At 35.9% G+C, this 22862-nt stretch overlaps 2 protein-coding genes across 4 annotated transcripts in view; both read left to right on the top strand.

The window, feature by feature from the left end:
• LOC121728741 overlaps window positions 1-22862 on the top strand; it is a 50134-nt gene that overhangs the window by 9529 nt on the left and 17743 nt on the right. For all 3 annotated transcript variants that reach the window (XM_042116983.1, XM_042116982.1, XM_042116981.1), the window contains 5 exons: window positions 11727-11941; window positions 17796-17904; window positions 20804-20828; window positions 21455-21610; window positions 21991-22135. In XM_042116983.1, the coding sequence (XP_041972917.1) occupies window positions 11735-11941; window positions 17796-17904; window positions 20804-20828; window positions 21455-21610; window positions 21991-22135 (642 nt within the window). In that variant the 5' untranslated portion in view covers window positions 11727-11734. The remainder of the gene's footprint in view (window positions 1-11726; window positions 11942-17795; window positions 17905-20803; window positions 20829-21454; window positions 21611-21990; window positions 22136-22862) is intronic.
• On the top strand, window positions 2608-3345 carry LOC121729073. The gene has a single exon (XM_042117461.1). It carries the CDS (start codon window positions 2608-2610, stop codon window positions 3343-3345), a length of 738 nt encoding a protein of 245 aa, XP_041973395.1.

Raw genomic sequence — 22862 nt, 5'->3', positions numbered from 1 at the left:
AAAATAGATGAAAATTAAAACAGAAAAGTGAAAGGGAACATGATATAGACGCGGCGGCGGCGGCGGGCTTCCATACCGTACTCCGTAGTCCGTAACCCGGAAATTGAGAATCCCCACAAAAGCCACCCCAAATGTTTAAGTATAGTGTAACCAGGCAATATTGATCGTTGTTTGCCCAATACTAGTGGTAGTAAAGAGTTCATTACTACCACTAGTATTGGATTTTTTAATCCTGGAATTACTAAGCCCCAAATTTAATTGTTTATTGTACTCAGAACAAATATTAAATTTGTGCTAAGAACAATAATTTAATTTTAGGTTCGTTTTAACGCTTTTAATGTTACAGGCTACTTAGTCAAATTAAATTCTATAAGTTTTGAAAGTGGGTTCAAAAGTGTAATAAGTGCATTTTTTATATTTTTTTATATTAAAACTATCGAACGCAAATTTAACTGGGTACTCAGATAAACCTTTTATTGTTAAGTTAATATAAGAACTCATAATACTTAGGCCATGTTCACACACGTGTTTGAGCCGCCGAATGTGAGCGAACGTCACGCAGGTTAATGTATTTCTATACATATTCACTTTTTCGTACACACCTAACCGACAATACGCCATTACGCTAGGCGTAGGCGCGGACATTCGATACCGTATATTTTCACGTTCACACTGGGGCTCACAGTGAGCCTGCTCACATTCGGCGGCGTATAGTCAGTTTGGTCTGAAAACGCACTTAAATTATACGTTCAAGTAAGCATTTGGCAGAGTAAATTGACTTGACAGTAAATGAGCGTAAATCTTATTTAAATTGACCAAAGTATCTATATTAGGCAACTTTAGCATTCAAGACACACTACAAAAGGATAATAGCTGAAAGTCCTTTTGTAGTCTTCAACGCGCGAATTCACGGTGACTAATTCTAACAGAACGTACAATGGGATGGAGCAAAAAGCTTAGTGTGCTTAATTTGCTACTAGAATATAGCTTGATTTCTTTGCTAGAATATAGAATACTGGTTGATACTTGGTCCCCGCGCGCGAGAACCGGACAATTTTCCGAGATAAAAATTAAAAACCATCCTATGTCCTTTCCCAGGGCTCAAAGTATCGGCATATCAAATTTCATCTAAATCAGTTCAATGGTTTGGGCATGAAGAGGTAACGGACAGACACACTTTCGTTTTTATATATATTAGTATGAATATACATTTGATAACTTTTTTAACTGAATACTTTAAACAAATAAACCATTTCACACAAATCCTAAACCAACTTCTTCAAATGAGATTCATTTGGTGATCAAAGATTTGCCGGGACTGTGGTAGGGCGTTGCACTTTTCTAAACGAAGAGTAAAAACCCACAACAGTTGTGGAGCGAACCGGTGAGGGCGTTAGAGGGGGTGAGGTGAGGGAAAGAGGGGGAGGGGGGGGGTGCACGGTTGAGCGGCTCCGCCACCTGCGCCCGCGCATTATCTCAGTTTTTACCGAAACATCTAAAACCACGGCACCGGTCTCTATACTAATGATGACCCACATTCACTTGTGAATTGGAACTATGATGAATCGACTTTGAATTTAAAATAAGATTTTGATTTGAATTTGGAACGATTGTTGGATGATAATGATGGAATTTTATAAACAATTGCAGTTGCTTTTAAAAAGAAAAACACTGTATACGTACGAGTAACAACATGAAAGAAATATATCTCCGGATTAGTTCCCGAATCGGTGGTTGGTCAACATGTACATTCTGAGTATTTCTATGAAATTTATTGAGAAATAAACATAATAGGTACTTTTATGTATTTATTTATTTAAACGTTCGCATTTTTACTAACCCTAAATTTCTATGAGATTAAACTTTGTATTATCAACGGTCTCGAGTTGAAACAATTCGCTTTTGTTTTGTGCCAATAACAGCATCGATAAAATCAAAAGAAAGGAGAAATTTATTAACTTTATACAGCGAAGATATTAACCTAATTAGTATCAAAAACCGTTAAACGAGCAAGGATTTGGATGAAAACATTCACATTTCTCTCCGTACAGAACCGGCTTTAATCTCATCGCTTAATTTTTAAATTCACATATTTTAAAGTGAAAGGGCTTAAATGTTTTAATTGTTAACACTTTCCAATTAAATCAGTGCACCAGTTTTTAAATACCATAAGCTGTTTATTTTGTAACTGCCACGTTCAGAGACGAATATTAATTCTTTACTGCTTTATAGTTTATTTCTAAAGTAAGAAACATAATATTATTTAAATTGAAGAAGTTTATAATATCTGAACTGATCTATTATTTTTTTTCAATATAAAGTTCAATATTATTTGTGTTATGCTGAGTACTCATATACGGTTTTACTCGATAGTTTTACTCCAAATCGAGCAAAAACTCACAGCTCGAAGGCTCGCATCGAGCCGGCTCGATAGAATTAAATATGATTATCTAATTTCCTTTGATTTGGAGTGAAACTATCGAGTAATGCTGAATGTGTGGACGAAAGCCCGAGCCGTGGTTTTTACTCTACGTGATTGCTCGATCGAGCAAAACCGTATGTGAGTACATACTTAGCATTAGCTCTCCTCGGCTCTTCAACCTATACATGGATTCTTTGATCAGGGAGCTCAGCAGTACCGGGGTGGGGTGCTCTATTGATGGTAAATGCATCAATAGCATAAGTTACGCTGATGACATGGTGCTGCTGAGCCCATCTGTCAGTGCCCTTAGGCGTCTATTAAGAATATGCGAGCGCTATGCGGAGGCGCATGGGCTCAGGTACAATACTGACAAGAGCGAGATAATCGTGTTCAAGGCGGGAACCAAGAGTTACTCAATGCCGAGCGTGACTCTGAACAACGAGCCGCTCAGAAGAGTCGAGAGAGTAAAGTACCTGGGCCACTGGATCACCGAGTCGCTTGCTGATGACCTGGACATGTCGAGGGAACGAAGGGCACTATCAGTCAGGGCAAATATGTTGGCTCGTAGGTTTGCTAAATGCACGGCAGAGGCGAAGGTTACTTTGTTTCGCGCCTACTGTCAGGCATTCTATACGTGCAGCCTATGGGTCAAACATACGCTAACGGCTTATAGTGCCCTGCGGGTCCAATATAATAATGGGTTTCGGACACTGATGGGGCTGCCGCGATTCTGTAGCGCGTCAGGGATGTTCGCGGACGCCGGAGTGGACAGCTTTGCTGCAATAATGCGAAAAAGATCCGCATCCCTGATGAGAAGAGTACGCGGCAGCTCCAACAGTTACCTGCAACTCATTGCGAGTCGAATGGACACTGAGTGTCCATTCATGAAGAAATGGACACAAATGCATGCACGTAATTTGTAATCAGGTATTTTATGTTGTGCATTTATTGGGATTTATATAATTTTTAATATGGACTATAATTATGTGCTGTCTGAAATAAACAATTTGAATTTGAATTTGAATTTGAATTAGATTGGTTTAAAAAATATTAAAGATGCAATTGCAATTCTCAGCGTTTTATTGAATTTAAGGAATTCGCTTTCGAGGTTAAAATTGTAAACATTAAAATTACGTGCAAGACAAAAAATTCGGTCTCTAGATATTTAAAATATGTGTTAAATATTATATACATTATGCATTCATTGACATACAATTTAGGATTATATAAAACAATTAACATAAATACATCGTAAAAGGTAAACAATCCGTTAGTATAAAGCTTAATATATTAGTTATATAAAATCAGACATCACCAAAAAATAGCCCAATGCTTTACATTTAAGCAGAAAAAATCACAGTTAAATTATGTTTGCTTGATTGCCTAGTAATTATAGGTAAGTACATAATTTATTTTAGTACAAGATGACGCCCGCAACTCTGTTGCGCCAAAATTCATTTATCTCGCGCGAACCGTACTTTTTGCCGGGATGAAAAGCATCCTATGTCCTTTCCCGGGACTCAAAGCATCTCCATGCCAAAGAACGAAATCGGTTCAAGAGTTTGGGCAGGAAGAATTAACAGACAAACTGACACACTTTCGCATTTATAATATTAGCACCGATTTTGTTTTGTTGGAATCTTGAGCTTTACGTCATGATAATCTTTAATTCAAGATCTTAAATTCAACCTAAAGGTTTTGTGGGTCTTGTTTTGGGTGTCTCTATTCCCGAGCTTAGACATAAACTTAATTGAGGTACCAATCGTAGAACCTCCTTTTTGGAAGACAGTTAAAAATACCCTACTCTCTAAGCACTTATCATTTAAACCATTGGGTCTTCATCCGAGAAACATAAATTCAAACATCAACAATTTTTCGTATACCCAACATGGAGACCTTACTTAAGAGATGCGATTTTGACAAGTTTCAAGTAAAACATTCGAAGGCGGTTGACGCTAAGTGGGGTCAATGTCCCCCCACGAGAAGCTCCCCCCCCCCACCCCCCTCACTCCTTATCCCCTCCCACCCCGCCCTCGCCCGACGCGCCGCCATCCATGACCTGCGAGTCGCGAATATATAGATATAGATCCCCTTACAGACCCTGGTTTATTTCTTTCATTGTATTGGGTACATAAAAATAAAATTATAAAAGTTCATAGTATAGATTTTTTGATATGAGTACTACTCGTACAATATGGGTACAGCATAATGTTCAATTAAGTTCATTGTACTGTAAATAAATAAATAAACTGTGATCAAATTATTAAAAAAAATATAAAATTATTGGTAACCGAGTACAACTAGCTATAACAATATTAGCAAGAATGTTACTAAAATAAGTTTCCGATAAAAATCTAAGCGACAAGGAAAAGACATCAACGCGTGTGATGTTCTCCGTATTCAACTTAAGTTATATGATGTGTAGTTGCAACTTGCATTATATTATATAAAGATTATTTTGTTTCTTTGTGTAATTTAAGTATAATTAGAAAGTATATTTAAAATAAGAAAATCATAATAAGTAAATTTTATTTTGAAAATATAAATTAAAGGAGCTATACCAAAACAATACTTTAATAGAAATTAATAATTAGTTATAGTATCTTTAAGTAATAACATTTTTTTTCTTTTTGCGAGCCATTATTTACGCTCAGCGAAGCGAGCAAGTAAAGTTTAGTAAAGCCTTAACTTATATAAACATTCACTGTCGAGCATTGGGCAACGTACTTACTTGTAGATGTCTCAATTATTTCTGGTACAATAAAAACGCAATAATTTCCAAATGCATAAAATAGAATGTAATTTTTTACAAAAATAAACTGTAACAGTTATTTTCATTTCACAGTCACCTAAGTGTTTTAGTATAGATTCTATAACTTCGGAAATTATTGGCAATTCAGTTCAAGTGGTACATATTATACTATTATTATTTTACTACTATTATCAGTGTTTTTCAACCTGTGGGTCGTGACTCCCTGGATCGCCAGAGGTCGAGAGAACTATTTCAGTAAAAAAAAAACTAAAAAGATATTAAGTAGGAGAATTTTAACAAAAGGATATTAAGAATAGGTGGTTGTGGTGGTCGCGTCAAAAAGCACATGCTATTACAAATCAAATGTTTATATAAAAATCTTCGTCGACCATTCTTTTGTTCGGCTTATCACGGTGGAATGGAAACGCCTTAATGTCAAGGAATTTACTTTACATTCCACGCTGCACCTCGAACTTATAATATACTTGTTGGTAGGAATGATAGGTAAGTCTAGGTAGTTGTACTAGGTATTAGGTACTTATTAAAAATACTAACCATACTAATATTATAAATGTGACTGTCGTCTTCACGCTTAAACCGTTGAACCAATTGTGGGAGAAATTTTATTCTGGAAATATTTCAGAGTCCCGGAAAAGGACAACAGTGGTTTCGACGTTCCGAATTAAATATCTTAATTCTATTATAAGTTAAATAACCTAAAGAATTGAAGTTACTTCTCAGTTGGACCTCGATACTAAGGAGTACTATTATATACTTATTCTGTGTCGATTATACTTAGACGCTATGATTGAGAGTACTTGGAAAAGTATTTTCTACCGTAATTAGCCCCTTCCTTTGCCACTTATTAGCTGTAATAGGTAACTATGAATGTTTTTTTTACTTTAACTATGAGTGGTAGCAATTATGCTAACGACAGCAGGATGTGATGGGGTTTAAGGGTCAATTCAGACCGCAACGCGACGAGGCGAGGCGAGGCGCGGCGCGGCATAAATTTGTATGGATTTAACAGATTCTCAATTGCGTGAGACGTCTTGCGAATCTGTCAAATCCATATAAATTAAGAAATGCATCTACGCGTCGCGTTGCGGTCTGAATTAAGCCTAATAAGTTCTAAGGCCGAAGCATTCCAATTGACATCTACGTATTAGCGAGTTGTATAATATTTTTAGAGATGTTTCCTGCAACTTTGTTGCGCTGAAACTACGTGGATTGAATAAGGACACAGAATATATATTAGTAGTACCAACAGAAGTCCAACTCGTGAAACCCGTTTAAAAAATAATAACTCTTGCTGCGATACTATAAAGTTCAAATTCCGACCGCGCAGTGCTAGGTGCCTACAATTATATTTGCCTACATGTGCGCTCTCTTTCTATCGCGTAAGAGGTACCCTTTCTGACGAAAAAAAAATAATAATCTTCTTTTAATTACTATAGCTACTAATAGCAAACTTTTTTATAGTAATAATCAAATTTTAGTAACCCAACGTATATTTTATAATAGTTTTATATTCGATTATAATGTAGGAGCTGGTCAGGAATTTTTTACAACTTAAACATAGTAACTTGTGTTTATTTATGTGTAGTATGCGGTTTGTTTGTAAAAAATTGGTTTATTTGCTATGTTTGTGTATTTTTTTATCTTTTTTTGTATTTTAAAGTCTTAAATTACTTTTTTGAAATATTTCTTTGACTTTTTTCAATTGTTCATATTTATCAGATTAATAATGATTCTGTCACAGCGGTTAAATCAGTACGTAGATATATGCGACGAAAAAATCTTGCGCGCGCGTCACCGCTCGCTTGTGAGACCCTTGTGATCTGCCCCTTTAAAGGGGTACTTACAGTTCGATACCTAAAGGAGCGAGTGGGACAGGCCTGGTAAGGAAGAAAAATATTGCATTAAACGTTTTTCAACTAATTTTAACAATCTTATACTAACTAGAAATCGCCCAATGGTCGAAATTCGACCTTAAATTTAATTATCTTTCTCTTTTGGCTCCCCATTTAAAGTATCAATGACTATTTCAGATTTAATAAAAATAACAACAATCTATTTTTAATTTGATAACAGACTTCAACCATAAACAAAGGAGTATATTTCGTGTGCCAGTCAAAACATTCCATATTCCAAAGTTTTTCGTCCGCGTATTAATATTATTATATAAATAACTAGCTGTTGCCCGCGACTTCGTCCGCGTTAGCATAGTAGATCACATGCCTAGTATTATTTATTGTACAAAAATATTCAATGTACAGAATTGAATTTCCTACGATTTTATTATATATAGATGTTCCGCGCGGCTTTGCTTGCGTAATTTAAGAATTTTACGTAACCGTACATTTTTCCGCAAAAAATAGCCTATGTCCCTTCACGTGGTCTATTCTTCATGTTTGCCAAATAACATAAAAATTGCTCCAGTAGTTCTTAAGATAATAAGCAATTTCAAATAATTTCCCTCCGTTTTTTCCACATTTTCCTGCATTTCTTTGCTCTTATTAGTCTTAGCGTGATAAAATATAACCTATAGCCTTTCTCGATGAATGGGCTATATAACACTGAAAGAATTTTTCAAATCGGACCAGTAGTTCCTAAAATTAGCGCGTTCAAATAAGCCCTTTCATATAATTTCCCACGTTTTTTTCCACATTTTCCTCTATTTATTAGCGCCTATTAGTCTTAGCGGGATAAAATATAACTTATAGTCTTTCTCAATAAATGGGCTATCTAACACTGAAATAATTTTTCAAATCGGACCAGTAGTTCCTGAGATTAGCGCGTTCAAATAAGCCCTTTCATATAATTTCCCCCGTTTTTACCACATTTTCCTCTATTTACTCGCTACTATTAGTTTTAGCGTAATAAAATATAGCCTATAGCCTTCCTCAATCAATGGGCTATCTAACACTGAAAGAATTTTTCAAATCGGACCAGTAGTTCCTGAGATTAGCGCGTTCAAATAAGCCCTTTCATGTAATTTCCCCCGTTTTTTCCACATTTTCCTCTATTTCTTCGCGCCTATTAGTCTTAGCGTGATAAAATATAGCCTATAGCCTTCCTCGATCAATGGGCTATCCAACAGTAGAAGATTTTTTTTAATCAGACCAGCAGTTCCTGAGATTAGCGCGTTCAAACAAACAAACAAACGAACTCTGCAGAATTATAATATTATTAGTATAGATAAGTTATTAGAGGTATAAAGCTAAAGCGTTGGTTCGTTTAGACACGCTAATCTCACAAACTACTGGACTGGTTCTTATGTGATTTGGCACATAATATACAGAATACAACATGAGATACTTTTTTGTGGGAAAATGCACTGTTGCTGCGGCCGCCCGTTGCCACACAAAACGTATACAAGGTGTAACAAAACTAAATGATTATAGTTTAGGATGTGTAGGTACGTGTTCCTTGTAGTGCGTTCACTGTAAAAGTAGCAGCGCTGAAGGACCAAATTTTTTTTCACTTTTGTATGGGCAAGCGCCGTAGCGTCACAAGTTTCCCCATACAAAAGTGAAAAAAGTGGTATTTTAGCGTTGCTTTTTAATCCTAAAGTATTAGGTATCACTTAGTTTTGTTACACCCTTAGTTTTATACAACTTTAGAATATCCTCATAATATATCAGATGGTGATGATGATCATGACGAATGAACATTGATTCACATGATCGCCATCAATAACGTTGACTTAAACAAATGACCGTTGTTGTGAAAGCTCGATAGTTCATACACACACGTGTGATTGGTTTTGACGTAATCCGTACGATTTGGCGATTTACTAAATATACTTCATTTACATAATTGTTAGACGGAGAGATGTGACTGATGCTTTACAAAGGCTTTCTTCTATTCTATTCTATGCTAGAATTTCTATGTACCATCGAAGAAACCGTTTTGTAGTACTTGAAGGACCTATCACCTAAGTTTGACATAACGGGAGCAAATTACGTAGGTCCGCCATCTGCCTTAATTCACCCTTGGACAGGATAATCAAGCATTTGCTAGTTTCGACAATGTGGGATTTCACAAAGCGTATTGTTAAGTCAAACGGCTCTTGCGATTCATCTTTCTAATTTTAGATATTACCACAGATATTACTTTCAAGAATTTGTTTCTTGTTAACAACACTTTTGAATGTTCTTATTTAGTGTAATTTTGTTTCTCAATACGTTGGTTTGAATCCCGGCTAAGGACATAATAATGAAAATTATTTTTTATCAGAATTTAAGCTAGGTACCAATAGTTTGGGATTTCTCCTATTATTTAAAAATATTCTTTACTCATAATGGTTACCTAATTATTTCAAACAGATCTATAATAAATGAGCCATTAATATCGTTATTGATTAATGGCGGTGTAATGTGTAATAATATGATGTGTATCGCATTACATTGTAATAGCGTGATCGTAGCGCCTCTTCGGATAAATGCCTATTGTGTAATCACTCTTCATTATATCTAAGCAGTATTTAATGATCATATAATTCAAAACAAACAGATGTTACGTACGAACTTTTAACGTTGATCATCTAATCAGAAAACAGGTCAATTTAATACCCTTTTAGTTAATCGATGATTAAATAGTTTAATATACTATTTAAAAAATGTACAAAATAATGTTCTGAAGTTAATACCTACCTACTTATAGACATTTGAAAAATTGGTCTTGACTTTCTTCTGATATTCTGCGGCGATTTATTTAATGTAATAAGTAAAGAAATCACATAGGCCAAGGCACACTAAATGAAATACCTAAAAATAAAAATACTTTTATCATTAAATCAATAAGACATAACCACATAGCGGATATTAAAAGCTGAAAGATTTTACCACAACTGTCATAAGTCATAACCCATAAATGTTTACATTCACGGTGATTTGTGAATCATATTTCCGGAAATACTAAAACATAAATTACTTTAAAAATTTAAAATGATTTGGTGACTAGTAATAATAAACTATTTTCCACAATACATACTTTAAAAACTATTTCAAATAATTAAACTTATCATATTTAATAACCAGTTGTATCTGTGATACAAGAATATAGAGTTAATTGTTTTAATTACCAGGAACATGTGACAGAGCTACGTAAGTCCTAATCGAATTTCAAATCTATGTCATCATAATCCTCAAAATATCGATCTTTACCTGTCATATCTACCTGTTATTCAAACTTTTATACCCAGCGGGACTTTGTCGGCTTCCGTTATACTCAATAAGCGTGAGATTTGGAGTCGTTAATAGCTAATGACGAGAAACGGGTTGGTGTTTCCGCTGAGGTTGCGGTTCCCGTGCGACTTACCCACTTATCAGATCGACCGTCCACCGTCGAATCGGGTTATCGGGATTCGGGATTGAAAATCAGAGGGGTGAGCCAAGATCTTTTCTTTATCGCTTCTTTATAGAATCGCCGATAAAAATGTATGGAATTGACGTAAGACGAGTCGAACATCAACGTCATATTAGCGAACGCTTAAATGTCAATTCCATACATTTTGGTTGGCGATTCTTTAACGAAACGATACCGAAAAAGTTTTAGATAAATGGCCAGAAGAAATTGCGCTTCGATCATGGAATGAAAAGCATCCATACTAATATTATAAATACAAAGTAGTGTCTGTTTGTTTGTAACTTCTTCACGCCCAAACAGCTGAACCGAATTAGCTGAAAATTTGATATAGAAATACTTCGAGTCCCGGAGAAGGCCATAGGATATACATATTTTATTTCTAAATGCACTGTTCCCGCGCGATAAACGAAACAACCCGGAGTGGCGGGCGTCATCTAGTGACATTATATTTATGGAAGTTTTGCGGTATCTCCCGCGTGATTCGTGAATATTATGAGACTCCACAAAAGCCGTAAATTTAGCCGATAAAAAGTTGCATTAATCCTTTTCCATAGTCTCTTATGACCTACAGATGTTCTGTATCCAATTTCATCTAAATCTGTCCAATTGTTGTGAAGCCTTTTCGATACAAACAAGCAAAAAATGTTTCCGCCTAATAACCGAGTTCAAGCAGATATATTATTCAGTTATAAATTATGATAAAGTAGTTCAACACCAGCTGCAATAAACAAAGGAATCTTTCTCACTTAAGGTCTATTCTATCTATGTGGTTATCCTTGCGCAAGATTCTCTGCTCTGTCGACCTCAGCGTAGGTTCTCTAGTTTACTGTTGCTCCTCACAAAGCGATCTAACAATACATTATCGTGCTCAAATGAGGCTATAATTATGATAAAGCCTACAACGTATATAATTAGAGTTTTGTAACAAATTTAATTATTAAATTAGGAGTAGGTCACGGTATGTTTCACACTATCTTTTTACGACGACGTAGTTTTAATTTGATAAATGCTATTATTGCGACAATTTATTGGCATGTTAAAAAAAAAAGAAGTTTCGTCTAAATTCGCTATCAAAACTGTCGAATTCATTTTAATTTTTAACCAAGCACTCTGGCCCTCGAAAAGAAAGCCAAAGACTAGAATACAAATTAAAAAAAAAATGATTTTTTTTTTTTTCAGGAGGCAGTATGTACTCCACATCGACGTTGTCGACGACGACGTCGGGGTCGGCCATGTTGTCTGCGGAGCGGCGCGTCCGCGCGGTGCGGCTGCTGCGCCCGCGCAGGGCGGCGCCCGCGTTCGGCTTTTCCCTGCGCGGCGGCAAGGAGTACGCCACTGGCTTCTTCATATCCAAGGTCGAGTTGAACTCCGAGGCGCATCTGCAAGGGTTGAAGGTGAGTTATCTTTAATTATTGTATATTGTATAATAATTTATGGGTTGATGTCACTCATCATGTCTGACCACGCTGCTTAGAGAAAGGTATTCACATACTCTACTACTACAGATACTCACTACATATTATATTTATGTAGGAGTCATAATATAATAACTAGCTATTTGACCGAGCTTTGCTCGGTATTCGATAAAAGACGAATAAAATGACATTTTCTAAAAATGCTATGAGATATGAGAGAGCTATGATTTTAATGAGTAAAACGTTAATATATTCGAGTAATGTATGATGCTTATTGCTGAAGTAATTAGTAAAGAAACAACAATTGCGCCTATATTTCGATACATTCGCGATGTATTTCGTGTCTTTCTCCAAATAACTTAAACGTCTAGAGAAAGCAATGCAACTTCCGTCCGCGTCCAATTCAAGCTTGGGTTCGTCGCTGACATTCCTCGATGCATGAAGAATTTCTTGCCCGAAGATCGAATGATCAGTGATCCAAGAAAGGTGATTCTTCATGCATCAGCTGCTATCTGCACCTGATATCTTACCGGTCGTGTCAGGTACCTCAGGGCAATAGCCAAGGGCTTGAGGAAAGAGTATCATCGTCAACGAGCATTCAAGAACATAGCATTTAGTTACAAGTTACGATAATCAAAACAGCTTTACGAAAATAAACAAAGTTTGTTCCCAGAAATAATTAAATATTACAACTTCATACGAAAGTATAGAGTACGAACTAAGTTTTTCACAGTCACAAAAAACAAACAAAGACGTAACAGAGCGTTTATTTGGTGACTCTTAATAACTGCTTATGCAACGACAGCCTCATTATATAATAGCCGAGATGACTAATTTTAATGTGGGAGTTATTTAATTGTCATTTGCACCCAAACGACCCGACTGTTACGACTAAAAATTAAATTTTATTCATACAATGTTATCGAAGAAACTATCTCTACCATCTTAATTCTAAGCATGCATTATAAGGAAGAAATAAATTTAATTTATTTGACTACTTACTTGAAAAATACTTATAATCGTTAAGACGTTGGAAAGTTGGATGATGTAAAATAGAGATCTGATAAAAACGATTGAGTGTATTCATAAAACTATGATTAATAATCAAAGAAAAACAATAAAAATGAATTATTAGTTTTGTAATAGCTATGATAGAGTTTTGGTACTTAATATTGCGTAACAAAAGAAGGCAATGCAGTTTTGTATGATTATTGTGTTCAATTGCTTTATTTTTACAAGGACTACAAGCGATTGTGTATTATTTCATTGTTTCTCTTTCACGTGTGGCTAGCCGGATAATTTAGGTTCCGTAAATATGAAGTCTCGTTTTTTGTGCATATTTCGCAACGTAGATAAAACACGTGTATCCAAAATTGTTCTACTTAAATTATGAAATTAACAATGATGAATATTATTTAAGTGAGTCAATATAGCTATGTCCACAATGTGCACTTTCATCTTCAATTTTCGTCATCAACTTTCATATTGGCGCATTCGATAATTGAATGCATCAAGGAACGCAACGCCAATATTGTCATTTTTGAAGTTTTGGATACGGTCTGAGGGCATGCGTCGCGAGCATGCCTCACGTTCGCTGTTGACTGCGCTATAGATCTGCCTTGACGAACAGAAAAAGGCACAGTGTGGACAAATCTAATAGCTAACTTAATTTTTAGACTAGCTATTAATTATTATACTACTAAATGTGTAAACGAGAAATACATTAGTGTTCAGAAAACAGAAATCATCGCTTTTTTTTAATGAAATTCTTATGTCGTGAATCATAATTACCATAATTTTACAGAACATAAACCGAGTATTATGTGGAGTTCAATAGCACATTTAATTGTGCTGGAAGATGTGGAACTTTTTCTTCACTCTCGTTTCTCTCGTGTTGGAACCGCCGCTCTCCATCACGGTCACGTAACGTTTCGTTCGGTACTTCGTTTTGTTTCGTTCAGGAATTAGGTGCAAACATTATGCAAGCGACGAAGGTTATCTACGATATTATTGGGTAATTAATCTCTTAAGCCTGTTCGATTGTTCGAGATGACAGATGTGCTACTTCTGCCTTACGAGTGTTTGCATAAGTTGTGTATACACCTAGCGGTAAAACATAACAGTTTAATTCCGTTTGCAATTTTTATTCATCTTCTAAGAGTCAGAAGACCTTTTTTCATCGAATCTATGTTAACGGAATCAATTATTTTTACAATATAATGGATTCGCTATTCACTTCAGTTGATCTCAACTTTTTTCATCTATTTTGCTAAAAATGAATCACTTCCGCTCTCTGTTCTATAAAAATACTGAACGGATTTTAATATCGTTTTTTGCAATAGAGTGATTCAAGAGGAAAGTTTATCTAAAAATGTATTGAAACCGGGGTGGTTATAGTTCGTATAATGTAGTGTTACCTAAAATATTATATTTTGTTCGGCCACCGAACACACTCTCACTTTATGGCCTGTGTTTAGTTAACACAAGAATGAGCACATTATTGTGCAAATATCTAGTAGTTTTCGCACAATTACTTCCTTAACAAAGACGTTACGAAAGGCGTTGCTTATATCCGGTGGTCTTACACTTAATATCATATTTTGGGACGCCTGTGTTCATATTGATGTGAATTTTGCTGTACGTTAATTAACGTTTGTATTGCTCGTACGTACAAAAGTCTGAGTGAGTTTTTGCCCACATCCGATCCCATTATTAGTTTTTGTCCGTCGCCGAGGTGATCTTTACTATAATTTCGCGCATTTTGTAACTCGCAGTCAGCTCGAACGACTGTTTTAATATTAGCCGCTTTCCTTGGAAGTAACTGGTTATTGTTCACTTGCTAGCACCGATTATACTCACTAATGGAACACCATTACAAATGCATATTGTGAATAGCAAAAATCAGAAAGGCGCAATGTTTTTGTGCTGCAATCGGACATAAAAAATATTTGCCGAAGGTTTCGTTTCTAAGTTAGTATGAAATCACCAAATTGTGTTCGAAATTTTGTTTTAATGTTTAAAAATTAAAAATAATTCCACTTTTATGCATTTAAAAATAATTCCACTTTTTTATAATCAGTGTAAGTTAAACAGATTCTGAGCCACAAAACAAACGGGAGACGGACGGTGGAAGACTTTCTAGTGTTATCATTCTCGTGGGTCTTTTCGACAATATCAATTGCGCAAGAGTTGCTAAAATAGAAAAGTGCAAATATGCCAGAGTGCTACTTTTTAAGTTCAGACGGTCTAGTGAGGTAAACGGTTAAAATATATTCCGATATTTTCCTTTTTTAGTTTCCTATATTAAATTTATAGCACATCTCGCTTATTTTTATCTGCAGGCATAAAAAAACAACATTTACTTACAATTTGGCCATTAGGTGGCTCGAAAAGAGAGAAGGAAGTAGCGCATTAACCATTCTTATTTAACATCCGGCATTTTATTAGCATTTTGGAGACCATGTTCAAGTCAACAAAAACTAAATTATCATAGAATTTGGAGCAGTCGCACGATAAAAGCAGCACGCATCGTAAACAATGAACGATACTATTCATTATTCAGTCAGTCATAATTTTAATTTGCATTACTAATTTTACAATGAAGTAATTAAGTTTTGGACTAATACATAGTGAATTAGCTATCACAGCATCTAAACCAAATTCAGTAATATTTTTGTGTTCACAATTGGTTTTAACATTGTCTGCTTTCTAATAAACCAATATTAGTCAAGCTTATAATATTTCTTAGAAAAAGTATTTAACTGCGTTAACTACTTAATGGTTTGTGCTTGCCAATTGTATTTGTGTAATTATTTTTTAACACTTTAATCGATTGTTCTCTTATGCCATCGCTAATCAAGCATAATTTCTGGTTACATTGTGGTATAACCGAACCTTACGTGTACTGATGGATGTTACCTCATGCATCCCTCATCGCGCATCGCCAGCGTTATGACAGTCAATTATTATTATACACCAACAGACAAGTTTTTGTATGCGTTGTATTTTAGTTATTGGAAAAGCTCTAGCATTTGTGAAAACAGCGAAGAATTGTGTTGCGTGTGTATGGGTGTGTATGAGGTATAGTCACAGAATAGATAATAGTACTAGGTATAGTATTTAAGTAGTTAGTGATATTTTTGCATTGATGTACTCTATGTACCTGAGGGGGAGTGAAACAGCGTTTGTACCTATGAGCACAATTGTAGAGCATTACATGCTGAAGATTTAATAGTTTGAATAACTCTACAAAATTGGACGATTATACTCTACCAACTCTTTTAATCATTGTAATTCAATTGATTACAATTATTAAACTTTACTAAATAGGCTAGTCTAGCTTAAATCAGTTACCAATTCCGATTTTTAGTTCATAGAACTGTTGCGTAAATTTCAGTACCGTATTCTAAAATACCTGGACCTCGGCGAATAATTTTGATTTTATCGTAGTCATCGGTGTCGACAACTTGCGAATATTTGAACAGCTGCATACAGCAAATTATTAATTCGATAAATACCTGACAATGACACACAACTTAACACCAAATAAATTATAATATTTGATCTAATGGAATTAAAAAAAATAGGCAATCATTACTTTTTTTGTTAGCCTATACTATCCCACTGCTGGCACAGAATAGATAATAGTACAAGTACTGCTGGGCAAAGGCCTCCTTCAGGGTTTTCCACTTGTCTCACTCCAGCGCCATCACTACTACAAAACAATATAGAATTGACTTTGAGTGCATTATCACACCAAAGTCAAGACTCTGTGATTTTAATATTTTTTAAGTTGCAAATAATATTCGAAAAGTCACATCGAGTGTACAAAATGTCAAAAAGGATATGAGTTATGACGCCGGCCGCCGCGTAGTCTGGCGTAGTAGTTGGCAACAGAGGTGGCCAACGAAACTTTCAATGAAAGTTGTCTCATATGTAGGGCAAAAGGCGTACCGTCCGGCTTCTTAGTACTTTACAAAGAAAGTGTACGCGCGCTGCGTAGCGTCGCGTCGCATTACGCATTCGTCACGCCAGCGAAGAGGTTGACGTGACATTGCGGATGACGTCATTCAACATGAATGCCATGTCCACAACATAATTTATTACTTTCCGTTATGCTTATCAAACGCTCACAATAAGACACGCGTGCTCGGCCGCGTGCGTTATTTCTTATGCAAGTTGCACAGTACACATTTTGTTCTTAATATGATATCGTAGATTTTAACTATTTTTACCCGTGTTACAACTAGCTAATTAAAAATTGGCTTTGGTGTTATCCAAAACCCTATATTTACAGAAAAAAACAGTAACAAAATTTCGCCTTTAAAACATTATCTAAATCAGCCTTTCTCAAAGTGGGTGATAACGTCCCCTTGACGTGGGCGCGTAAGGTATAAAGGATGTAGGACCCAAAAAAAAATGGGGGGGTTTGAAATTGAAACAATGGGGGTGTTAAAACATAATTAGTTCTTAAAGTGAGCAGTAGACAAAATAAGTTTGGGAATCCCTGATCTAAATGATTAGACTGTTTATTAATCTCGGAAGAAGTGCAGTAATTCATAAAATAAGTCAAGTCAATAAGTCAAGTTCATAAAATAATTCAATACGTACAAGTAGGGATATATGGTATAAATTACTGTTATACTTAACACTTACCTTCAAATATATATTATATAATTATTAATTATTATATAGCTTTATAGTATCTGAATCTACTTATTTTCCCTTAGCCGAGATAACAAGGGCCGAATTCCAAAACTATTGCGGCCGTTCGGCCTCGAAAGCCGTCGCGGTGAGTTTCTATCGGAATAACAGAAACATTTGTCATTTTCAGGTTGGTGATCAAGTGATAAGTGTCAACGGGTACCGCGTGGATGACGCAATACATGGCGAGCTGGTCCACTACATCGCCAGCCAGTCCAGGCTCAAACTTAAAGTCAGACGTAAGTATTTATAACCTACACAAATAAACTTTGCAGCTTCATACATAGTTTCCTAGGGTGGAGGTAATTTTTGCGTGTAATAGCGCTTAACTTTGAATATAATGCCCGCTACAGACGGTAAATATGTAACTGTGACAGCACTACAGCAGGCATAAGAATAGATGTTAGGGCCCTTCCACACGACGTTTTTTTACTCTCGTTTGTATCGATACAAACGCAAGTTGAACGTTCAGCAAACGGAAGGAAGCCGACACGTTTTAAACTTTATGGCCGGTATAAATAGTCAGTGCTTAAGATGCGACCCGGTCTCAAGACGCGGTTCGGCTCTGTGATTGGTCCAAATTTTGACAGCCAACAAATCACAAAGCCTGAACCGAGTCTTGAGACCGAGATGTATCTTGAGTACTGACTATTTATACGGGCCTTAATCTGCCAAAAAGCGCATCAGAAAGGCGCGTCGTCAGTACTCAGTGCGTAAAAAATACGTCGTGTGGAAAGGCCCTTAGGTAATAATGGGGGTATTTCAAGTTTTGATCACAACACAATTAGGTCACATTATTCTTTTTATGGCTCATATTAATAAAATTCTGCAGAATCTCTCAAAATCTAAATTTTTTTGTTCTTGACTATATCAATCGCAAATTGGTGCACGTTCATAAGAGTATCTACGGTTGTGTGATATAAAACCTGCACTAAAGTAACATACTATAACGCCCCTTAAATTAAATGGCACACAAGTTATAATGATTATGCTGTCCTTGTCATTTCGCCTAATAGAAACAGTGACAGCCTATGATTTAGAAACTTGAAATAATGTTACACTAAATCACTTTGGACGTAAGTTAGAAATGACGCAGATGTGAAAATACGACCGTTGCCTGTTGGATCATGGACCTATAGACTATATATTGTGTTGATAGATAGGTATGTTTGACTATGACGGGGTTGTAGAAGTTCACCCAATAGACGACATAGAGCCTGAGAGTTTGTAGAAATGTACCGTAATCCAAATAATTAGCAAACACACAAGGAAACTAAAAACTCATCATTTTGAGTGGGTACAAATCAAACTCAGTTAACCCTTACACGTACAAAACTAGTATAAAAGTGTTTTTATGGATGTTAGTAGTTTAGGGTATGCTTTGTGGAGTATTTTATCGATATGATTGGAAAAAAATAAAAAACACATCGTAGATTTTTCAAAAATAGCTGGGACAAATGTGTCCCAATATGCGATAAAGGGCGACTTTCACCAGTTTAACTAAGTATAATAATTACAGTATTTTATATGCTTTAGGTAATAAATTATACAACTTTTTAATAAAATAATATAAATTTATTGATAAATTTACAAGTGAAACTCTGCAAAGCAATTTCTGTATGCTGTGAAGCACAAGTTCCATAAATTAGTGCGATTCTCAACTCAACTCCCACCTTGGCGCACGTGATGAAGAAAGGACCCTCACGAAAAAGATGTGTGCAGTGCGCCAAGGCGGGAGTTGAGAATTGCACTAACAATATTTGCGATTTATGCAACGTAAATTTGTGCTTCACAGCAAACAGAAAATGCTATTTTCAACAGCGGATCAAGCGAGTCAGACGACGATGAACCTAGAGCTGGATCTGGAGCTGAAGTGGAGTCTGATGCAGGAGCAGGCTCAATCATTACTTCGGAGTTTTGATACACCAGCTTCCATATCTCCTTGGATAAAAGCCTGGTCTTCCTCATCCAAGATTAGGGCATCTTCATCATCGCTGTTATCAGCCATAAGATACTCCTCCACATCATTATCGTTCGAGTATACTTTTCATTATAAAATAATTATATTATGTATAAGTACTGATGACGCCGGCAACTCCGCTACGCCACAATTCGTTTATCGCGTGAGAACCGTACATTTTTCCGACATAAAAAGTCTATGTCATTTCCCGGGACTCAAAATACCCCTTATATACGAAATTTGGGCGTGAAAAGGTAATAGACAGACACAATTTCGCCTTTATATATAATATTCGTGTTCCTCTACTGGCCTAAAACAATGAAAATTAGTATAAAAAACGAATAACATTGAATAAATAAGTCATAAAATAATATCAGTAATAATATAGGAGTACGACCTTTTACGCATATTGGGACAGCAGTGTCCCTTGATGTAAATATCGTATTTTAGTTACTTTATTTTCATAAAATCTAGAAAATAGTAGTAAATTCACAACTTTTACTTACCATTCTCATGAAATGTTGCACAAGAAGTTAGTAATTACCGCAGAAAACATAAATAAAATCACTTCTGAAAAATATCAAAGAAGCGCGCCAAAACACCGAAAAGTAATAGGGAAAAATTTACATTTTTTTCGCGCAGAGCTACCAAGTAATTAAAAACAACTAAATGCAAGTTCAAAAACTATGATTTGGAAAGATTATTTTTTTCAATAAAGTTATTGTTTGGATAAAAAATTACATTAAAAGTTAGGGACACCCGTGTCCCTTATACGTCAAAGGGTTAAAGTTAATGAGTTACAAAAGTACTCTTAATAATTTTAAAATGGAACGACAGTGATTTTCGTCATACCGATCTGAATATTCATAATGATTTGATATAACTGTATCAAATACGTGGTCGGCTATATGCTTTTGTTGGGCGTAATAATTGTTGCTTTGTGTGTTGCAGCAACTACTGAGTGCCCTCGTAATGGGTCCATTCTAGCTTCCGTAAATGTTTGAGCAATATTTGAAATTGCTCATAAATAATTATATATATTATTCTAGGAAAACAAAAATCTTTCTTACCTACATAACTCTCAAGTGTTAGAAAGAAGATTTTCTTAATATAGATAGATAGATAATATTATAGTAATTGATTAAATTAAATAATAATTTATAATATCTTTATTTCAGATGTGGGCATGATTCCTGTTAAGGAGTAAGTATTAAAACATTTTTACACAATAATAATTTAAACCATTAAAAGTAATGAAAAGATTTTTCTTTATTTTGTCCAGACTACAACTTTAAGTCTTCCATTAGAGTACCTACCATAGTCATTGTCAAAAATATTTGCTATTACCATAGTCATTGTCAAAAATAGTTACAATATCAGAAAAATAATATTCGGTTAGAATTAAAAAAAAACACAACTCGTACCTTCAGCTTCGGTAAGACAAGGCCACAAATTGCTTTGAGAATGTTAAGCTCTATGATGTTTTTTACCTTTTACAAATAAAGCTGTTTATGCGGCGAATCACTAACTAAGACCATTATGTCTATCAAGTAGAGCTCGTATATTAATTCTTTAGATGTATGCCCTTGTTTTACCGAATATAGCACTAACTAATTAGTATTTAGTGATCTCTGGTAATAGTACCCCCCAGTAGCAGCGTTAGGGGGTGGCGAGGCTGGGCTACCGCCCAGGGCGCCGGTTAAAAAAGGACGCCGAAGTCAAACAGCACTACTAGCACTCAAGGCGCCGAAAAATCGCCCAGGGCGTTGGTAGTGTGAAAACCGGCACTACTGAGTACCCCAGTTGCTAATGGCTGCTAATTATTGCAGGAAAGAGCACGAGAGCCTCTCGTGGCAGTTCACGTCGGAGCGAGCGTCGATTACGTCGGAAGTGTCATCGTCCCCCACACTCTGCCACACTACAGACCACTTGACAGATCTTCGCCTCTCCATACTAGTGCCGCCGCGAGCTAAGCTCGGATGCGGGTATGTTTTCTAACAAGCTCTTTGTCTTGGGTTTAGAACACTTGTCCAGCCCTAATTGGCGTTAAATGTGACTTTGTAGTTGTTAACTTGTAAGATTAAGATAAAGAAAGTTTTGTACAGAAAAAACCTTTTGCAGCCTATTGAGAATCTTGAATATTATTTAACTGTTGTTTTTTAAACCATAATTGCTTTTTGCTAGTGTCACGCAGGCATGTCTGAAGAATACCTATTGAAATCAAAAAAATCTAGATGACGGTATCCATTATCATATCTAAAAGCATAAGGGACGAAAAAAAGCGTATTTTTCTAAATGGATGAGACAAAATACTTTCTCGTAATTTGTATAATAATTAATAACAAGGTATTCGTATCGCTTACAGGATCTGCAAAGGCCCCGACTGGAAACCGGGGATATTCGTGCAGTTCATCCGGGAGGGGGGGATCGCACGCGAGGCTGGCCTCAGGCCCGGAGATCAGATCTTGTCGTGTAACGGCCTCGACTTTGGGAATATATCGTTTAATGACGTAAGTATAGATCAAACCAACCACCTACCTACTATACAGTATGGTTTATACTCTGTATTATACTGTATAGTAGGTGGTTGGTTTGATATTGTATAGCGAAATTAGTTCGGCACTGCTGGAGGGCCAGACAGAAAACCCAAATATTGGCAAGGAATTTCTGTGAAGATTTGTACCACGTCTCGCAGTGCGGACCCTCAATTTCGCGAGAGCAACTCCAGCCAAAGCTGATATTACACAGGCAACAAACCTTACTGTTCCATGAGAATAAAACAAAAACAAGGCCTTTGCATTCGTTGTGGATGATTTATACAGTATTTTCAGCGCAAATTGTAACCACTCTTCAATATTTCTGTAGTGCCTGGGACAATATTTTTGATGTCCGTATGGTTTCCCAAACACTGAACACATACATTCTCGCAACAACATAGCCGGCCTACCGAGGCCCGAGGATTATGAACAGGTCAATACGTCTAGGGAATGCAATCTTGATCTTGCAAGATCAAGATTCCACCAAGATCTTGAGTGATTTTCCAAGATTCAATCTTGAAAGCCATCAATCCTGAATTTCGAAATCCTGTTCGTGATCTTGACAAAATAGTCCAAGATTGTAACAAGATTTTCTGTTTGTTCATACCTGCGCTGCAAAGCGCGCACCACAGATTAGGGTATAATTATATAGTAGACAGATAAGCGCAGACGACAGACTATCCGTGACGCACTTTTTAGT

This window comes from Aricia agestis, chromosome 7 (genome assembly GCF_905147365.1).
Source record: "Aricia agestis chromosome 7, ilAriAges1.1, whole genome shotgun sequence".
NCBI classification, from domain to species: domain Eukaryota; kingdom Metazoa; phylum Arthropoda; class Insecta; order Lepidoptera; family Lycaenidae; genus Aricia; species Aricia agestis.
The sequence above is the reverse complement of the archived record's forward strand: the minus strand, read 5'-3'. Positions and strand labels throughout refer to the sequence as shown.